General features: G+C 32.6%; 2 protein-coding genes across 5 annotated transcripts in view; one reads left to right on the top strand and one right to left on the bottom strand.

Annotated features, from left to right (window-relative positions):
* LOC149482500 (proton-coupled amino acid transporter-like protein pathetic) overlaps positions 1-13,014 on the top strand; it is a 56,572-nt gene extending 43,558 nt beyond the window's left edge. For all 4 annotated transcript variants that reach the window (XM_089704347.1, XM_089704346.1, XM_089704348.1 and 1 more), the window contains 2 exons: positions 7,682-7,851; positions 12,761-13,014. In XM_089704347.1, coding sequence (XP_089560473.1) covers positions 7,682-7,851; positions 12,761-13,002 — 412 coding nt within the window. In that variant the 3' untranslated portion in view covers positions 13,003-13,014. The remainder of the gene's footprint in view (positions 1-7,681; positions 7,852-12,760) is intronic.
* A 2,287-nt stretch (positions 13,015-15,301) lies between these two features.
* LOC149482499 (uncharacterized) lies at positions 15,302-20,824 on the bottom strand. Its single transcript, XM_089704334.1, has 6 exons — positions 20,115-20,824; positions 19,432-19,660; positions 18,229-18,472; positions 17,636-17,869; positions 16,895-17,072; positions 15,302-16,493 (listed from the first exon to the last, which is right to left on the bottom strand). The coding sequence occupies exons 1-6, from the start codon at positions 20,622-20,624 to the stop codon at positions 16,326-16,328; spliced, it is 1,563 nt and encodes a 520-aa protein (XP_089560460.1). The 5' UTR covers positions 20,625-20,824; the 3' UTR covers positions 15,302-16,325.
* Positions 20,825-21,631: the final 807 nt, after the last annotated feature.

Raw genomic sequence — 21,631 nt, 5'->3', positions numbered from 1 at the left:
AAATCCACTAGAATTACATAGTAGGTATTTTATTTAAATGCCACCTTAAGAGCATCCATTAGTTTGCTAGTATGAAAACACTGTATATAATATAATAATATATATAATTTATATCCTTAATAATTACATTTCAAAAAACAGTACAAAATTCCATTGTGCACTAACAGAACAAATTCTTTTAGCAATTATTAAAACACGGCTTCATTGCTTTGTACAATTATGTATGGATAACTTTGTTAGCTTCAGTTTTCTAAAGAATTAAAATAATATAAAGATATTCAAGACTGCATTTCAAGTTTGTTGACACTATCGTATTAAAAACGATCATTCTTTCATAAAGTTTTCATGATTTATAAGTCTGCTAGTTGGCAAATGGCCCGTCATAATAAGTTCTTAAACCTGCAATATCGTATTAAAATGGAAATCTCTATATTATTTCGTTCTAATTCCGTTAGCAACGCGATATAAAGATACTTTTATTAATTTGTTTCCATTCCAACCAAATTCCAACTAATGGAAATCACCACATAATGTTTTGTATTCAAATAGGTCTTAGTTCTTTGATTAAAAACCTTGGCAGAATATTGTATGTTCGATGGTATGAAACTTATTACTTTTTCTTTACCATTATATATTTTTTGTCAAAGTCATGAATAAAATTACTTTATTTATTCATAAACATTATAGGCAATACACCCAGTACACACCTACTGCAAATTTTGTTACCTAAATTACAACTAAACTTACATTCAAAATTGTTATAGCTACAAAATTTTATGAACTCTTGACGCTACATCCTATGAGAGCGGAATATGCTTGCATGACTGCTTCTACAACCACCAAAAATACTAAGAACCATCTCGTCAGACAGAAAGTTTAAATATGAATAGGATTATGCATAATATTTTCTTGTGTGTTGATTATGACTATCTGTGATATAAATAAATCGCTTTAAAAATCCGTTATAAGTTTTAATTTCTGAATAGAATTATGTTTGTTGAATTTAAGAAATTTCAATAATAAAACCGGCCAAGTGCGAGTCGGGCTCGCGCACAAAGGGTTCCGTAGCAGCAAATATAATAAATTACAGTTAAATCAACCTATCTCAAAAACTATAAGAGATACTTTGATCAAACCAAAAATCGTTGAAAGAGTTAATTAGCATGCATCACCTCTATTTTTTTTAGAATTTTATACCCCGTAGTTATAAAAATAGAGGGGGGGGGACATACTTTTTACGACTTTGAGAGCTGATATCTCAAAAACCGTTCACTTTAAGAAAAATGTTTTTTAGAAAACTTTATATCATTTTAAAAGACCTTTCCATTGATACCCCACACGGGTATGTACATCGAAAAAAAAAATTTCATCCCTCAGTTACATGTATGGGGGGCCCCACCCCCAATTCTTTTTTTTACTATTTAGTGTCATATTTTTGTAGCGGTTCATACAACACATATTCCCATCAAATTTCATCACTGTAGTACTTATAGTTTCCGAGTAAATCGGCTGTGACAGACGGACAGACGGACAGACGGACAGACGGACATGACGAAACTATAAGGGTTCCGTTTTTGCCATTTTGGCTACGGAACCCTAAAAAAAGCACTCAATTAAAATTTAAATACACACCATTTCGGATTAAAAAAAAACATTTTATATCACATTTAAACATGACTCAATACATCAGCCGTGTAAGCCTGTTTCAAATAATTGACAAGATAAATCTTCAGTCACATTCTTCAGTGATATTTAAATCTCTTTTCGGTTAATGAAATACCCCAGAGTGGTCCTGACAGACTGTCGAAACCCTTGTTAAATCCTCCAAAGACTTCGTAATGCAGTTGAGAATATATTTCTAAGTTTTGTTTTAAATTTGTACCATTGAGGATTCCTTTATTCCTTTAAATGAGCGATTACTGTCTACCAAATGGGAACTTTTAATGAGCATTCATTGGAACCAAAATTTAAGTAGTCAAAATTGGCAATTTTACATTTTAGTGGGCAGTAGATATTTACTACAAAAAGCTCGTAGGTAGATTGTTAGTTACTAATTTAATAAGTCATCGTGTATGCCGCAAAAGAACGAATCACAACTTGCAAACATCAATCCTAATTGCGTTTAATTTTTCTGATTTTTATAAACGTTAAGAGGATTATTTCCCTACTGTTCACACCTTATTAAATGGTAAAATCAAATATAATTTCCCATTTCCAACCCTTCAAACTTTCAGCATCCTGTCGTATTTTCTTTGAGGTGTTTCTTTGAACTTACGAACTACTTGCGAACCGAAAGCAAGTTATTTTCAGCAAGCAATTTAAATTGAGGCAAATAATTTGTTGCGAAATACATTTTGCAAGACGTTGTGCAATTATTATAATAAATTAATATAGATTGACATAGAATTTGAACCTCAAACTTCAATCTTAAAATATAGTAGTATTTTAGGGCTGATATTTCAATCCTTGGTTAAAATGTATCCGTCTAATAAAGTATTACACGAACATATTAAAATGTCACCTGTAAACTATCAAATCCGGGCAATTAGAATACATTTTTGAAATGGTAGTTTAATACGTTATTCGACGAATAAGTTTTAACCAAGGATTGAAAAAACAGCCCTAAATAGACTAAAAAGAAATGTAGGTACCTTATTGAAAACTTTCACTACGAGTACGAAGTCATAAGAATCAGCTATTTTTGCATGAAAGAAGCTTCTTATGAATAAGAAAGTACGCTGTTACGAGGAAATGTTAAAAGAATATTACATTACTCGAGTACATAACAGTTAGTAACAGGCTGAAAAGTTATAGTGTCATTTTCATATTTCAATATTTTAACATGTGTATACGATGATTAAAATTCATAGGTAACTTTTTTTCAGAACATTTGTTTCAATTTTTGTTGCTTTGTGAATATTTGTGGATACAATACATTAAATATATCTCACATTTATATGACCGTAGATGGCCTTTGAACGCTACCTACTAGAATAAATAATCGACCATTGAACGTTCAAACAATTTTCATTGTTACGTTCCAAACACAAACACAGAATTCGCTTACGTTCAACTTCATACAAATTTGGACGAATATTCCAGAATCAAATAAAGATGAAATTTCACAACCACCATAATTGTTTTATTAAAAATAAAATTGACGAAGCGAAAGCTTAAAGCGGTATCGTTAAGGGCCCAGCGGTTACATCACTTTTACGCGCTATTTTATTGGCGCCTTAATATTTCAAATGTTCCATAAATGTCTATCGTAAAATATTTGAAATTATTTGATTTAAAAATGAAATTTTTTGGAAAAATGATGAAGGAATCAAATAACGCAATTAAAAATCGTGTGAAACATATTTTTTCAGCGTGTATAAAATTAATTCTTATTTTCTATACAAAAAAAAATTAACTGGGTAATTTTGTATACATCCTATTGTTAATTTCCAAGTTGGTTTATAAAAAAAGGTCCTTAACATCCGCTGTTAATGGCTAATGGCCTCGAGAAACACTAATTACTACAAAGCTTTAGCAGGCTGTGTCGAACATTATTAGTCGGGATTAGAAAAAGTTATTTTATTACAAAAAATAAAGGGACTACGGCTGATTTCGTACGTATGAAGATATTTCATAAAATTGTTACAATTTCCTTCATGTGTCGTAAAATCCTGCTTGAAATAGACGTATGTTAGGAATGCCGCTTATTGAAACATGTTTTAGTACCGCAGATTTTCTTGTATTCTAAAGAACCAAACATATTATGTGTGTTTATGTCTATATTTAAATTATTTGCAATGTATTGTTATAATAATAATAATAATAAAAGGGCGTAGGGATGTGACGACCCCATCGCCCACGGTTGGAATATCTATTGTCTACGTGACAATAGATATTCCACCCGTGCAATCAGTCAACCCGCAGGACACCTTGTGGCGGGGTGTCGGGGAGTAGCGACCCCGCGGGAACCGAGTGCTCCCGGGGGAGGCCCCTGTCTTCATCTCCGGCTCGCCTTCACCGGCCGGTCGGAGTGAAGCCTGACGAGGACAGGACCCCCACCTCTGGCTTGCCTTAACCGGCCGGCCAGAGTGGAGTCGCGAGAGCTTTTAGCTCGAAGGGTGGATGCGAAGCGTAAGTGGCGAGTGGGCACGTGATGCTGGACCCTCAGGGAGCGCGTGATCGTAGTTTAAAGTCCAGGGACGCCTCTCCACCCTTAGCTGCTCACAATATGTTGCCCCCTTGTCGCACTATTGCAGCGACTTATTTCGGGGGCCCATACAGTGAGAGGGCGAGTCACCACCTGCCAACATATTTTTACTTTCTTTTAGTAGAAAGGCAGGTGCCATAGTTTCCCATAGTCCTCAGTACCAGTCCATTTAGCATCCCAATCCATAGCCCAATCATTAAATTTCCATACCCTGCAATAGTCCTACATCGGCCGCGGACTGCCCAGGGCTGTATCTCTATAGTGCAGTCATGGGCAGGCTGCGGCTGGTGTCCCACAACACATTAAAATTCTCGAAAGGGCCTCTGCGTGTTGGATCCGTGTCCCCACGTAAGCCTTCCAAAGATCCGGGTACTGTCCTTCTGGTGGTACCCGAGTATTATGGAAATAATAATAATAATAAAAGCCTTTATTTATTCCTTTTCTTACATCTAATTACATTATTTATTTTTTGTTAGTATTGTTAGTATTTACATTATTCTTATTTCCATTACAATTCTATTTTTAAATATTAAATGAAGTGTTAGTAAATAATTAAACAGTATGCAATTAAATATATTATAAAGGACCGCTTTTTGCGGTAAAAGCCTCCTCCAATTTTTTCCACTCATCTCTGTTTTTGGCTACTCTTGTCCATAGGGCACCTGCGTGATTTTTCAAATCATCACTCCATCTTGCAATTGGTCTCCCTCTTTTCCGCTTTTTATAATAAGGTGTCCAATTAATAACTGTGTGTGACCATCTGTCATCTCTCAATCTGCACAGGTGACCTGCCCACTTCCACTTCATTTTACAGACATACCTTGCTACATCTCGAGCATTCGTTCTTTTTCTTATAACAGTATGTCTTATTCTATCTCTCAGTTTGATATTCATAAAGCTTCGTTCCATACCTCTTTGACAGATGCTAATTCTATTCACATGTTTTTTTGATAGAGTCCATGTTTGGCATGCATATGTGAGACATGGTGTTAGACATATATCCATCGCTTTGGCTTTTAATGTATTGTTATATGTAACTGTAATTATAGTCATTTATTTTGCGCTATCCCACGACCTTCATACATTTCCTTTCCTACCAGGTTCCCTGGTAGAGATTGCTGTTCAGCAATAAGGCCGCCTTTTGTACAAATGATGCCTTTCGTGATATTGTTCTTTTTTCTGCTTTGTCCATTCATATTTGTACAATGAAATATAATAAATAAATATGTTCATGATTTTTGGTTTTTTACCTACTGTAATAGAAAAATAGCATATTAACAAAAAATAATAAAATGTATATAAATAGAAATAAAATAGTAATACGTACCGTTTAGTACGACGTAGTCTTAGAAAATAAATAATCATTGTTCGAAATTCATCATAATATTACACCAAGTTTATAGGTAGGTACTTTAAAAATCAATCTTTGTCACACAGCCATAATACATATAATAATGGTATTTCCTCTTATGAAAACTACTGATATAATCTATACTAATATAATGAAGCTGAAGCTACTGGTCCGATTTTAAAAATTCTTTTGATGTTAGATGGCCCATTCATCGAGGAAGGCTATATTATATCATCACGCTAAGACCAACAGGAGCGGAGCCACGCGGGTTAAACCGCGGAGCGCAGCTAGTATCTATATAAACACAAAAGAGGAAAAAACAACCCAAACTCGCCCTACGATGTCCAAGTTGCCCAATAAGAACTTTGTTCTGAAACATATAAAAACAAAATGCGTCATGGAATGGCCATTTCATTGCCATTATGTAGGCAATAGCTGTATTTATCTGAATTTTTATATCAGTGTAAGTGAAACATTTCCCTGTTAGCAAAGTGGGGGAATGTATTTTTTGGTAATTCATTATTATTACTAGATAGTCATGTTTAAGTTAAGTATTAGTGAAGCCTTTCCTCTTTAATTAAGGACTGGGAAAACTCTTATCAGAAATTAGTTTTTTTACTCAAGAGTTCACAGCCTTTGGACTAGATAGACTTTAATATAACAAAAACTGTTACCTATCTTTTTATATTATGGAAATTATCAAAATTCCAATTCTTTGAAACTCGAGACTAACACCCTTTTTATACGGTCCGGTTGACGTTATTATAAAAACCGATCTAAAAGCTTCGTTATATTTTTCGGGCTATCCAAATACTGAAATGTGTGACAATCTGTGTAAAATGTGTTGAAGGACGTTCCCTTCATAAATATTCGACAATACCTAAGATGAAAATGCTTGAGATGGATCGAACCGGTCATTTTAGGTTCAAATATTAGAAACGTGAAAGTTAGTTATGGATAAATAGATGATGTTTCTTTCATAGGAAACCTGCTAAAATCTGTATGAAACATCGTAGAATAGGCATATTCGAGATTGCATATAGGCAACTATTAATTCGATTCCAATGCGAGTGAAGCCAAAATATTACCAATAGAGTCTTGCAATCCTGTGTCTAAATTTCTTAAATCTTCATTTTAGAATACACACTTATTCTGTCCATTATTAACGTTAATGTTGTAAGTTCCATTATTGTAGACGCGAAATATCAAAAACTATAACTAGCCGACCCGAGTACTAACTCCCTTAAGCAAAAGAAGCATTAAGAAAGTAATTGCAGCAGAAATCAACACGTGGACCATAAAATCAAATTACATCAGTATAATATACGTTTTGACAGGAAGAGAAATGCGAAAGTGATAAAAATTCTAAAAATGTCGTCTTCTCTTCAATTTGAATAATCTTACGTGTCCTTGTAATTTGACGTATTAATTTGCTTTTATAATGTGCTTGAAATATTCACGGGTTAAACCGACAGGGGTATCCTCTTTCCTTTTTATACAACCGCACAAACAGTGTTTAATGTTTCAAAGGCTCTTTTGTGTTTTTTTAACGCTTACCTATATTTCATTACATCTTATGGGTAACAATATTTGCTAGACAATTTCGTCTGTATATTTTAAGTGACAGTATGAATAGTTATTTTTTCACTATATAAATAGGTGTTAGATTCGTGACAGTAATAGAAATTTAATAATATAGTATAGATAGCTGTATTTAGTTTTTTTTCTAGCAATATCTTTTAAATAATGAGCATCCAATTTTACTAATATACTAAAACTAGCTGTGCTCCGCGGTTTTACCCGCAGTCCAGTTGGTCTTATATCAGCATCATTATAGCCCATTTGGGCTATCTAACACCGAAAGAATTTTTCAAATTGGACCAGTAGTTCCCGAGATTAGTGCATTTAAACAAACAAACAAACTCTTCAGCTTTATAATATTAGTAGTTTAGTTAGTATTAGTATAGATTTTCCATTTACCACCTGTTCGAAAGTTTCTACAGATAAAAGCGGGCAAGAAACTCTGTAGTTGCTCTTTTCAAATAATAATTTATGCTAGTAAGCTAATTTTTATGCTACTTAGTAAACGAATAATTATATGATACAAATTCTTCTTTTTTCAGATTAGCGCTATCTGCAAAGATTTTAGTCGCCGTGGCTGTGTTCTTCACATATTGCCTGCAAATGTACGCACCCATGGACATCCTATGGACAAGGATAAGCAGCCGAATCAGCCAGAGTTATCATAACATCACCCAGATCTTACTTAGAACCCTGAGTGTCACTCTTACCGGTAAATGTCTTAGAATACTTAAAGAATAGAGCGTAATAGTTTAAAAGACTGGTAATTTCTGGTAAATTTCCTATATCGGAAATTAAAGAATAGCTTTGAAAGAGACTATATTTTGGAATGAAAGAACGAATAGAATTTACAGGTACATTCGCACGAAACAAAGTTTTGTATTAATTGTTTTGTTAATTATTGTTGTGGTAGAGTTGGTGGAATGAGGCTTCTGGTCAGGCTTATTAAACGTTTTCCAGCTTTTCTTAAACTTATGTTTATTAAAAAAACTCTAACCTTCACGAATTATAATCGTTTATGAAATAACCTATCCATCTCTAAGAAGCAAATACATGTACTTACCTATTCCGATTTTATTAGGTATAAACGTTTTTCATGAATATTTATTTATTTATTTATTTAATCATTTATTGTACCACACCATTTAATATTACAATGTACAGTATAATATATATCTGTTTGGATGCGAAGTACAAAAGGTGACCTTATCGCTTAAAAGCGATTTCTTCCAGGCCACCTAAGAACGTGAATACCTATTTGTTGCGTGTCAACAACGTTAAAATACCCATTACCCAACCTTCTACAATTCTTTTCGTATTTCTACCACTTATTTCTATTCACTTCAACTGAAGTGACAGGTCTACATAACAGGTACTATAACGAATATCATGGAACCAGTCTTCAATATCCTGTCTAGCGCGAGTCGACAGGTGTTCGAGTTAGGTACAGTTTTTTTTTTTTTTTTTAGTGTTTGATAGGGAAGCGCTTGACCACGATCTCGCCTGATGGTAAGCTGAGATGTGGCCTATAATGATGGATCCCTAGAAGGTACCCGTTCACTCTTCGCTTGAAGACCCCCATATTGATAAGACCCCCATATATATAGTTGTAAGATAATCGGTCTATCTTTGGTATTGAGTATTGACTTATCGAGGATCTAAGTTCTGGCAGAGTTTGTAGTACCTGCCAGACCGTAACAGGGAATTAAATATCGTATAGATTTAACAGAGCAATAATAATTTGCATTGCATATTGATTTCTAATTAGCTTTCCGCCCGCGGCTTCGCCCGCATTTTCAAAGAAAAACCCACATAGTTCCCCTACACCGCACACATAGGTCCACATCCTCACAAACTTTCGCATTTATAACATGATGTGAATACTGAATAGGATTGACCACAGACATATATATTTAAGTAGACAACGCAAGTACCGCGATCTGTATGAAAACCAAGCGTGTCATATTTTGTGTACTGACCTTGACGCGTTATGACGTCACGAGCGCTTTTTAGTGATGTTAATTTCTTTTTCGCTAAATCGATTAGGCCGCCACTCGCGCGGCGATTCTAGTATCGTCCTATCCCATCGAAGTAGTGTTGTGAAGTGGAGTTTCTACAGTTTATAACGGCGCAATTCGGCATTTTACTTTATTCAGCTTCACGTCTTTCCTTGGCGAACTGCAAGCGCGGACTGAGTGAAGGCCAGCGTCAAGTAAGTTTCATAAACTTAGTTTGGACACGGGAAGTACATACACTCGCTTAGTCTATCTTGATACATGTCTGTGTCATTTACCGACGGTCCAGTGTCTGATTTTAAAACTATCTTTTTAATTAAAGTATTATTTACGTTAACGAATAATTCCGATTCATTCTGATCGTATTACGAGATTCTGTAATCAAGTGTTTGTCGATATTTTGTTTAGGTATACAAGAATAGGTATACAAGAATAGTGTTGAGAGTTTCCCTAATGGTGGATAATCTGGTACGTACGAAGGGGGGGTAATGTCACCTCCCCTCGACTTCATTTTTTTGGCAAGATTCAAATTGATGTCCCATTTGAATCTATCCGAAACAAAAATGAATATAATATTTTCATTCATATATTACCGTCAATCTGTATAATCAGGTATTCTATACATTGCCTAGGCTATGTATAGTATTTGAGATAAATATTAATCTCACCGAATTTAACTAAAAGCCCATATGAATAATTCACAGTATGATTCATATTTAAACCGGCACTAAAACAAAATTATTAACGCAACCCATATATTCTCGTTGTATATGAACCTAATAATCATTCAACAAACGGTCTGTCCAAATATAATTTGCAATTTGCATTGAACCCGTATTTGTCGAATTACACTGCCCACTTTAATAGGTATACATTTTGTATCAATTATTCGTTAAACGGTAACAATTACAACGATATAAAAGCTCAAAAAGCTCTCTTCTATATTTATTCATCTTTTTTGCATTGGGCCTTTTCCTTAAAATATAATACCCCTACGTTGCGAAACCTTTACACTGCACTAAGTCAACTTATAGATAGTATTAGATATACCTTATTTATAAATCTCTAAAATTTTATCAAACACTTACCGTCTCAAGAACAACGAAACACTCCTGTTCTTCTGTAAATACCATGTTTACAGTTCACAAATTATGTATCACTTTTGCTATTTAACAGTAAAAATGTACACAAAGTAAAAAAAAACCTTTTACAAACTTTTTTTTTTTATTTTGACAAATATATTCAGGATTTAAACACTTCTAAACGTGTCTGAAAACTGACCAGTGACGAAGAAAGTCAATAATATAATAATTGGGGTTAGTGTGTCGTCGTTGAAGACAAAGGAATATACCTGACAACTCTATTATATTTTTATACAGGTACCTTTCGGGAGAAAGGATTACGTCTAGGAATAAAGTATAAGGGACTGTTACAATATATTGGAGCTCTATTTTTGAAGGCTTTTACATAATTGGTTTCTTTCTAGAAACAATAATGAACCAAATAAATTAAGAATAATATTTAAATTAGTTATTTATAAGATCCTTGCTTTTCTTAAAAAAAACTTGAAAATCCAAACAATAAATAGGTAGATAATGATTATTTTACTAATTACCAGAATTTCTACGTTTCATATAGGTACGTATATACCTACCTACCTACATGGAATACTTAGGATTATTTTGATAGAGCTGTATTCATCGCAGCGCTCATAAATAAAATGGAAAAACCTCACCGTAATTTTTATTAGTTTTGAAGTCCAGTGAAAATGTAGACAGTAAATATCAAGTGGATAATACGTACTAGCCGACACTAACTTATTACGGTTTCTGGGAATTGCATTTGGACGTGTTACTATAATGTTGTTATAGCTTTAGGCCAATAACACGAAATGCAACCGAATTGGACATCCCGGCTTATAAATTGGTTTAACGATCGTCATATTGTCATATACCTAGTTACCATAATAGTGATGTTCAAAGCTACATATTATTATTATCTATGTTTTTGTTGATAATGCTGATTAAAGTAGATACCTATTAATAGTTACCGAAAGATATTAATTTAAACATGTAATTAACTAAAATTGATGAAAAATATTTTAGGTAGTAGGTATTAAATAAATTCAAACTGGAGTAAATATAACCTATAGTCACAGACTAATGAAAAAGCTATGCAAAAATTAGTATCATGCAACTAATGAGGCCAACATATTCTGTTTGTATTAAATCCGACATACGAGTTACGACTAATTAGCAACAAGATTGTCTTTTGTTCGTTTTTTCTATTTCCCTTTTAATATAATTAATTGGACAAATTTCTTACTAAGTTCCGGGAGAGCTTTCATTTACTCGCGGAAATATAACAAATAATTATAAAAAGTTCTGAAATAAAAAAGGGTAGTTAATAATAATATAAAGTTTGGTAACTATATACAGAATATTGGAATCAATCATCAATATTGGAATTTGGGAGCCATGGTTTTATGCTATAGGTAGGTAGGTAGGTATGTTGATAGTATTAAAACGTTTATTCAAACAAAGATCCCAACAGACAAATGACAGCCCATAAAGTTAAAGGTTTAGGACTTACCTATAAAGTCTAAATGTCTGGGCTTTTAAAACCTGGAATAAAGAGCTTACTTTGCAAGTAATTTGTCGTCTTTAAGGGTTCCGAACTGAAAGGGTACTTATAACTTTACCAATGCGGTCCACTCTACTTACACACTTCTACTTGCACTTTTCCACCAGAGATATCCGAGAATCCGTTTTTTCGGAGGAATTTATTTTATTTATTTATTTATTCTTTATTGCTCTTAGATAACTTAAGTATGAACTTAATCTAATTATAAATTAAAACAAAGTGCGGTCTTATCGCTAAATAGCGATTTCTTCCAGACAACCGGAGTACGGAAGGAAATTAGCTAGAGGAGAGGAATAGGGCAGAGCATAAAATAGGTATATAATATTATATTATATATATATAATATTAAGATATAAGATACTTAAATATAAGATAAATATTAAGATAAGTATAAGAATATGTAATAAATATTATAATATATATTCACAAAAGGAATGTGTTTTTAACGAACTCCTGTTAATTTATTTACCTCGCCTCCGTCAGCACAGCTCTAGTGAAAGCGATACTATTGGCTGTTTACAAACACATTCCTCGCAACGCATCCTCACACATCTCTGATAGTTAAGCACCCTAAAAAGTTAAAATTTTCAGAAGCCTAAAACTTTTCACCTAGTTACTTATGTCTATTTTTCATTTCATTTTCTCGTATAGTTACGGTAAGGTATAGTTACCTATTTTATACTCTATTATATTAGCTACCTACATAATATTTATATTATCACTAGCCGCTCCGCGCGGTTTCACCCCCGTGGCTCCTCTCCTGTTGGTCGTAGCGTGATGGTATATAGCCTATAGCCTTCCTCGATAAATGAGCTATCTAACACCGAAAGAATTTTTCAAATCGGACCAGTACCTAGTTCCCGAGATTAGCGCGTTCAAACAAACAAACAAACAAACTCTTCAGCTTTATAATATTAGTATAGACTAGTATAGATTACTATAACCCCTTCTGTCTTGTTCCAGTGATCTTGGCGGTAGCAGTCCCCGACTTGGAGCTACTCATCGGCTTGGTTGGTGCCATATTTTTCTCGACCCTCGGGCTCCTCATACCCGTCGTGGTACAAACAGTATATAAATGGGATAAGGACCTCGGAAAGTGGTATTATATTCTTTGGAAAAATGGTTTATTACTCCTGTGCTATTTGACTGTCCTAATATCGGGATGTTATTCAGCTATTTCACAAATTATAGATAAGTTGAGTTGATTTTAGATTAGGGATACAAATAGACAAATTTTAAAGTTAAGTGCTATATTTTAAGGCATATTTCTTTATTAATAATTATGTTTTAGACAAAATCATAATATTATATTGCTTTAATTATACAATATAACTATATACCTTTTTTATAATTTATAAAGATAATATACCCACTATATAAATGATCTTTCTGTGTCTAATTTCTGTAAGAAATTTTTTGTGTATTTTCATTTAACAAAATATATCAATTATTATATTAAATTATAGCTCAAATCCCACCGTTGCATTCCTTTTTTATTTTAGTTTAAGAAAAAGAATTGTGATGTACCTACTTATAAACTATCTATGTTATGACTTATGTACGTATAATAAATATATTTTTTTAGACCTGTGAGTTATTATTTTTTCAATATCGTCGAATTATTATTCGTCCATTCGTTATCAAGACGTTATTTTTTATATTATTATTTGAGCTTATAAAATATAAGCCATAAACCGAATGTTTATAGACCTGTACAAGTAATTAGGTAACCGTAGTAATGGCGTCCTAATTAAAAAGAAAAAAGAATACTTTGGACCCACGTAGGTAAATATTATGAAAATAATCAGGTTTCTTTCTTTCTGTGACCATAGGCATTTAAACTACTTAACCGATTTTTCGAGAAAGGGGCAAAAAGTATATAATACGTTTAATAATGTTTTTGAAACAACTCCATAGAGAATTGACAAGCGTCCGTTTTCTAAAATCGGTTACTAAGAGGGAATATGAAAATTAAACACAAAATTATAACATAAATGCACTTTATTCATGTTTTAGCAACAATCATTTTTATATGCAAATACTTATTTATATTCGGGACCTCTTACTCAATAAAAGTCAACGAAAACACCTTCACACAACTAAATAGAGATTCTTTAAAATATCTTACGATTATAAAATAATTTTTGCTCTGCTAATAAATATCTTAGGGTTTAAAAAATAAAGATCAATTTTATTTGGCAATATTTACCAAGCATTTTGTAGTCTGCCTTATATGTTACAATATAAACAACTAAACAGATTTTGTTTGAAATATAGCTGTTTAAATAAATATAGATTTACATTGTATACGTATTTATAATTTACCTAATGACATGCGAAATATGTAAAAAATTCAATGTTTCTGTTAAAATAGCCAAGAGTTAATTTAAAATATGTCTCTTTTTCTATTAATTTAATTATAGCCAAGTATATTATAATATCATTTTGTGGGCGGAACCTATGGCGATATAAATAGGAACAAACCAAATATAATTAATAAATATAATACTTATATGCTTATTTGATATTTCATATGCTTTTAACACAAAATTTTGTTTGATATCACAAAAATAAATATAGAATGGACTTTAATCACTGAAAAATAACATACTTTTCTTCTTATCTGGTCCCTTAACATAATTTAAAATGAAGACACGAATAAAACGAATTATAATACACATTACATTACATAGAAACAAAATGTAAATTTATTTAGATATATATACAAAATATGATATAAGTAATATCCCATCCGAAATATACATCTTATTCCATTGACATAAAATAATACTAAAGATATTTAAATAAGAAAGTATACATTATGTTAATTGAGTGAAAATTTTTATTGGATTAGAATTAAGACCCTGAATAACACACGAGCAGAAGTCAGCGGCCAAAGCTTGTACATTTAATGATAATAAGATAAAAAAAATATAATTTTAAAGTGAAACTTTTTAAAGCGCGTTGAGAGAAAAATTTCAAGACCGCGTCATGAAAATACCGCCACGTCATGAAGTAAGGCAACGATTTTGTTATCTTTGAATCTTGCCAAAGAAGTTTCACTTTGTTACAAATGTGTTCGGCACTTCCAAAATGTATAACAATTTTCATCAACTTTATTCGTGTCTTCATAAGATCTCCCCATAATATATTGGTTTATCTAACAATACATATAAGCATTGAATTATTTTATATTTATATTACAATTTAATTAGTAACCTGTTTCAATTTTGTACATTTATTAACATCATATGGTAACCACATTTTATAGGAAACAAAAATAATATATTCGTAAAAAATTTTTGCGTCTTTTTGCCTGTTATTATTTTTTTAAGCTATTGCATAGCTTCTATCGCGGGCTTTGAGCGCGGGGACCGAATCCAGAAATTCCGTAACGAAAAAAAACCTCACGCTCCCCACTCCGACGGGCTCGGAGGTGTGGCTTGAAGGCATAGCATTCAATAGCTTTACCGCGGCAGTCCCCGATTGCCACACGTCTTTTTTTTAATATTTTATGCTAGCAACACTAAACTGAGATAAGACTATTTACTGCTATGCAATTGTGACCTTTAATTTTATGGGTAGTAGGGGCAAAATTGCTCCCAATATTACGAATAAGAAAAAAACAATTACGACATAGTAATTTAAGATATTATGCTATAAAAAAAGTTGCCATTTAATATAAAATATTACGTACAAATCTGAAACAAGTTTTTAACAATATATTTTATATCGTACATTTTTTGAATATTCTTACACTAAACAATTATTCGATATGCATTAATAGCATTAATTTACTTTTAAATATTAATTAATTTGACTAAATTGGACTAGAAATAATTTGTGCATGACTAGAAACTTAACAAAAATATTGATAATACTTGTATTATTCCGGTACTTTTCAAAAGTAATACATCAATTCCCGCGGTTTTAAATAGTTTTTTGTATAATCTTTAAATTATAATAATAAAATGAATTTTACTTAAGTCAATATAGAATGTTGGTACTAATAATGATATACGACTTCAAAATTTACTATCTATATATGATGTTAGCGTAATATAAGTCATATTTAATATTATATTGTCTCTCTTTTTACTACATATAGATTGAAATACATATTATTTGGATTGTGCTTACAAATCTATTCATTTAAATATAATTAGGTCATCATGAGATTAAGTATTAGCATTTAGCATCATCAATAAAAATAATATTATTTCTAGTATATACTTGTGCACGCATTTAAAACAAAATCTTTAGATAGAAAGAGAAGATAATCTGATAATAAATTATTCTCAGCCTATTTCTTCCCAATACGCTTTACTTGAAAATCTTTATAATTTTTATATTTGTACATTATCAGAAAAAAACACCTTTAATAAACCAGCAGGTTATTCGTAAACGAAATAAAAATAAGAAAGAGACAACGCTATTCCCATCCCTCTCGCACACTTCTAGAAAGAATTTCACAGTAAAATTATCTTTGACCAAAAACATAATATTTTAAACTTATTAAGAAAATAAATCATCCAATACTCTGCAGAGAATGTTTAAATTGCAATAACTTATTCAAATTAACGTAAACCAAGTCTTGCGGACTGGATATGACGAAATATACGAGCCCCAGTATTGATAGTACCGCGCGCCATATTGAAAAATGCGTCCATGTGTGGTAGAAGGTTGGTATTGTTGGCTGAAAAAAATATAATTTAATTAGTAAGGAACATTATCATAATATTTGAAATAATCAAATTCAATTAGAATTTAAAATCAATTCTTTAGAAGAAACTAGGAAGTCGGCGCAACTTAACACAATTATTTGGGATTTTCGGCATAAACATAATAAGATGCCTAAAAGCAATAATTCAGATTAACATTCGTTGAAATTTTTCAAAACAACTTTTGAAGTGAAACTTATTTGGGCGCGTTGAGTGTAAAATTTCAAGGTCGCGTCATGGCAATACCGTCACGTATCACTCCATGGAGTAAGGTGTCGATGTTGGTCTTTGAATCCTGTCAAAGAAGTTTCACTTCTGACACGTGTGCTCGGCACACACGTGTCCTTATTTTTTTATTAAGTATACAAAGACTTACCGTGGTAATATTAGCAGTTATATTAGCTACCAACGGAGCATACTGGTAGACCATCAACTCGTCATACATTCTCGCCGCAGTGCAGACGAGCAAACACGCGGTATATAGTATAACTAGCACGATCGGTTGGAACCAGGGTTGAAGACCTCGGCTTGTGTCTATGCTGGTTATATCTAGCCTGAAATTATTTGCTTATATGAGTTAATTTTGAATGTTTTTCTTTCCTCTTAAGTCAAAAGAGTCTCAGTCTAGAACGTTATTGAAAAATGTAAAAATATCGATAGAATAGAACTATTGCAGCTTATAATTAATGCATATAAAATTAATTAATTCAAATTAAGGGTAGGTATTTATTTATAAGTAGGAAGTTAACTCCAAATATGGAAGTTTCTTTGAGAGGTTGGCAGAGGTTAAGCAGCTAACACCAGATGGCGCCAGGGAAATGCAAGTTCATTTGAAATTATGGTAAAATATGTTTAGAAACGAATTTAATTTCTACAAATATTAATTAAATTTTGACATTCTTTAACCATTAGAAGACTTCTTCACCAAGCAACATAGGCCATATTTAAAAAGCTTTTTAATAAATACATCACTCACCGATCCAAAACAGACACCAAGCACAGCACACAGAAGAAATAATACGCGGCCACATAAGGCATAGTGACCACTGCATGGAAAGATAAATGTCCCGCATCCAAGCCATCAGATTAGCTTATAATATGAATAAATAAAACTCACCGATCCAAAACAGACACCAAGCACAGCACACAGAAGAAGTAATATGCGGCCACATAAGGCATAGTGACCACTGCATGGAAAGATAGATGTCCCGCATCCAAGCTATCAGAATAGCTTATAAGCAATAGGTGCATTAGCGATAAACCCCCGAGCACACCGTGGCAAGCTGGTGCGAACGAACGCCATGCTTTTTGTAATGTTAGAGCGACATCTAGCGGTGTTATGTCGCCGAGCCTGTGGATTTAGAGAAATAATTTTTATTAGATTATGCTAGAATAAGTAATAAAAGTATACAAATTAAAATATCATATTAAATACATATATTCAACTACTGTATCACTCTATCTGATACTGAAACACAAATAATATTAACGCAAATTACATTGAGGAAAGTTCCTCAATCAAAATGTTTTTATAATTGGTCAAAAAATATTCAATTTCAAATTGTAATAACAGTAAAGCATGATAAAGATGTGGTTACAAATTGCAACTCATAATATATCATGTACTTCATAATATCGTATTATGGAAGCTATAAAATCTGCATCAAATTTTTAACCTCAAATTGTAGATGAATTTACACATCAACTTACCTAGCATACTTTTCCTCATCCCTCGACTGCTGCGACTCCAATATTCTATCACGAGACACAACCCGGAAAGTTCCGCCACCTTGCAGATATATTTTCTCTGGTCTCCGAGAGAATGGGTCCATTCTATCATCATTTGGTGATGTGAGAGGTGATGGTGATGAAAATGGATTGTCGATATACTGATCGTGGTAGGGCACACTTGATTGTAAGCTCTCTAGCATTGTTGTTAGGTCTGCGGGACGCGCTGTAAGGAAAATAATAGGAATGAAATATGTTGTAATATTGAAGGTTTTTAATAAATATATTTTGCTTTATTTGCGATTTATTTTTCTATCGTTTTATTTGGATAGTGGTGGTCAACCTAATTTTCACAATTTAGCTGCTAGTTATAGTAGGGGAGCCCAGGATGCTAAATGTGGATTTACTCGAGCGTCACGGGAACCTATTAGAATTGGTAGATTAGACCATAGCGAGAAAAAAAGGTCCTATGTTTTCACTTTTAGCGGTGGGGAAGGGTTTTTCGATTTTTTTTAATTTAAAAAAGAAAAAAATTGGCTTGGAAATACTCAAGCGCGTTAGATATTGATATTTTGCATGCTCCAGGACGTCACTGAAAAAAAGTATACGTTAATCTGACGATTTAAGTGGCGATTTAATCGCTATGAAGAAAGGGTAAAAAATTAAAGTAATATTATTCGAGCGTGTCAGATTAATATATGGGGGGGTTAATTACAATATAAGAAGTCCCCATTTCGCTAATCTGACGATTCGAGCTCAACCTTAGGGAATTATGGATTATTCAAATTTTTCAGCGGGGCCCCTGAGCGCACCCACCAACCATAACTGCTCATATTGACTAGAGGTACTAATGAATAGCTAAGGTAGTTCCCTTATAGTAATCTGACGCGCTCGAGTAAATCCCAAAATCCTCTCTTGGGCTCCCCTACTATTAGTAGACACACCCACATACAAACACAATTTGTAGAATTTGTTAGGTAAACAACCGTGGGTAGATATTAAAAAAAAATCCATGATAAGTATTATTATTAAATTCTTTTACTGTACTAATAGACCCACTGTAGGATTTAGAGTACTTGCCTGTATGTATTTTTTCCATTGAATACTCCTAAACGTTGTTAGTATATTATTATTTTTCGCTATTATCTTTTGTATATAAATCGAAAAAATTACTTAACCACATACCTGGTTTAGCCTTACTCCTACTAGCAGTCTTAAACACTTTAGGACTAACGTCTCTACCATTTGAGTGAGCCTTGTGCCCCTCCTCCCTGGTTTTTCGTCTAGTCTTGCGTGGCTTGTGCCGCAGTTCCCGGGAAGATCCGTTATTGTTTTCCACATCATTTTCTATTTCTAACTCCCCACTGAGTGTCACTACTTCGTCTTTGTTGTACTCTTTTAGGTAATCGTCAACCTTTAATTGATACATTAATAAATTTTTGTATGAAAGAAAAGTTTAAGTATAAAACAAAAATATAAATAGAAATTTATTTTTTATCTTTAGAATATGTAAATTGAGACTATTAAGTTATATGAAGTCAGACTATAAACATTTTACTAATAATTCATAAAACATATTAATGGTTGTATATAAATAAATAAATAAATAAATATTTTATTTATTAGATACCTATTAAGTACAAGTATTTTGAAAACTTTTTGTAACTTTTTATGTAAGACAATTGTGAAAGCCTATTATGTAACTTTAATAATAATCTATGTGTATAGGACATGTCAAGTGATATTAGTCCAATTTGCAGAAACTATAAGAATTAAAAACTAAAATACAATATTGATAATATTATTCAATACCATTGTTACTGTTAAACTTTTTATAGTATTTATATTTCAATTTTTTAAATGCATACCTTTTCCAAAGCTATCAAGCTAGATCCAGGTATTTCAAAATCATGTAAATCCCTGTCCCGATGTTTAGAAGTATGCCTTTTCTTCCTCCTATATGACGGACTGCGCTTCTCTTTGTGCCCACTTGATGGTCTTGATAATGTCTTCATAAACTTATCGTCCAAGCCATTCGGATCATGGGAATAGAACACAAACGAGGGCTTATCAGTTTTCTTTATTTCTTTCTCAACAAAACCAAGTATATCCATTTTAATTTGATCATGTATAGGTATTTCGGTATCGATGGATTCCTGTTCGGAGTTTTTCCAATTCTCACGGGTTTTAGCCTTTTCAGAGACATCTTCAACTGTGATTGCTTCGATTTCAGTGGTAGCATGACCATTAGATAGTTTCCGCGACCCAGATCTACTTCTTGAGCGTTCTTTAACTCTTTGCTTGGGTGACGGTGATCGAGCGGTTGTATGAACTTCAGCTATCTCCTCAGTCACATCCGAACTCTTCCCTGGCTTCATTTTTAAGTTATAACAAACGAAATTAACAAAACACAAACTTCTAGATTTAAATAATCGTTTAAATTAACAATACTGAACGAAACTAAGCCCATATTTTAAAGACTTCATGTTTGTTTATTGTAACAGAACTGTTTCAATGCATTCTTCACAGATTTTCATAAATAAATGATAACGAAAAGTATTGAAATTTGAATTGAAGCTATTCAAATGTCAAAAGTCAACATCGAATGACGTCATAATGACGTCATTGGAGAATAGTAAAATCGTTCCGTTACACGCTTCCATCTTAATCTTATCTTGTAAAATGTAAATATTAGTTTGCATTTATTTATTTGAAAATTTTATAATCATAGGTATTGATAAAAAATATATTAGCTGATCTTCTTTCCTTTAAAAACTTTGTCAGTAACAATTGTGTGGATAAAGAAATTTACTTAAAAGAATTTTTAAAAGAATTTTTATCCTTTGGCGGGAACTTTCAGCTTATATTATTGCATTTTTAAACAATATATGTATTTTAAATAGCTCTCCCTGCGCAGCTTCGCCTACTTTGTCTACAACTTAACTTAATATGATCACAATGAATCCACTGCCTAGAGGCTAGATGCTAAAAAATATCACATACCTATATAGGTAACGATTGCGGTCAAAAATTGTGTAGGCACCTATTTTTGCACGCCTCATAAGCGAAGCGTTGAGGTGGGTACTACTGTCACTTCGCGCAAAACATCTGATTTTTCAAACTTAAAATGTCTTTATGTATCATACATTGCACTTGTAAGATAATACATACACTCACATATTAAGAAAAAACACTATTTTTAACGTTCATGATATTTTTGATGTCATTTTTGTTATTTAAACTAGTTAAAAAACAGTTTAAAAAAGTTCTGTCTTGGACGTCCGTGTGTCTGTATGTGCGGATCCTTTTTCTTGTTAACACGATAGCGACCGAAATACTTTACTAATCGAATCTTTTTTTTTCTCTTACGCTTGAGTATGCTCAG

The sequence above is a fragment of the Colias philodice genome, chromosome 15 (genome assembly GCF_061535455.1).
Source record: "Colias philodice isolate Cphi_HAF_F1 chromosome 15, ilColPhil1 Martin Lab GWU primary, whole genome shotgun sequence".
Classification (NCBI taxonomy): domain Eukaryota; kingdom Metazoa; phylum Arthropoda; class Insecta; order Lepidoptera; family Pieridae; genus Colias; species Colias philodice.
This window is presented reverse-complemented; position numbering and strand designations above follow the sequence as displayed.

What these genes read in the sequence shown, in the direction of transcription:
- LOC149482499 (XM_089704334.1), bottom strand. Translation starts at nt 20,624, where the DNA reads ATGAAGCCAGGGAAGAGTTCGGATGTGACTGAGGAGATAGCTGAAGTT. An exon ending in GATGAGGAAAAGTATGCTAG is followed by an intron (nt 17,870 to 18,228) that starts GTAAGTTGATGT and finishes CTAAATCCACAG; the next exon opens with GCTCGGCGACATAACACCGC. An exon ending in TTGGTGTCTGTTTTGGATCG is followed by an intron (nt 17,073 to 17,635) that starts GTGAGTTTTATT and finishes AAATAATTTCAG; the next exon opens with GCTAGATATAACCAGCATAG.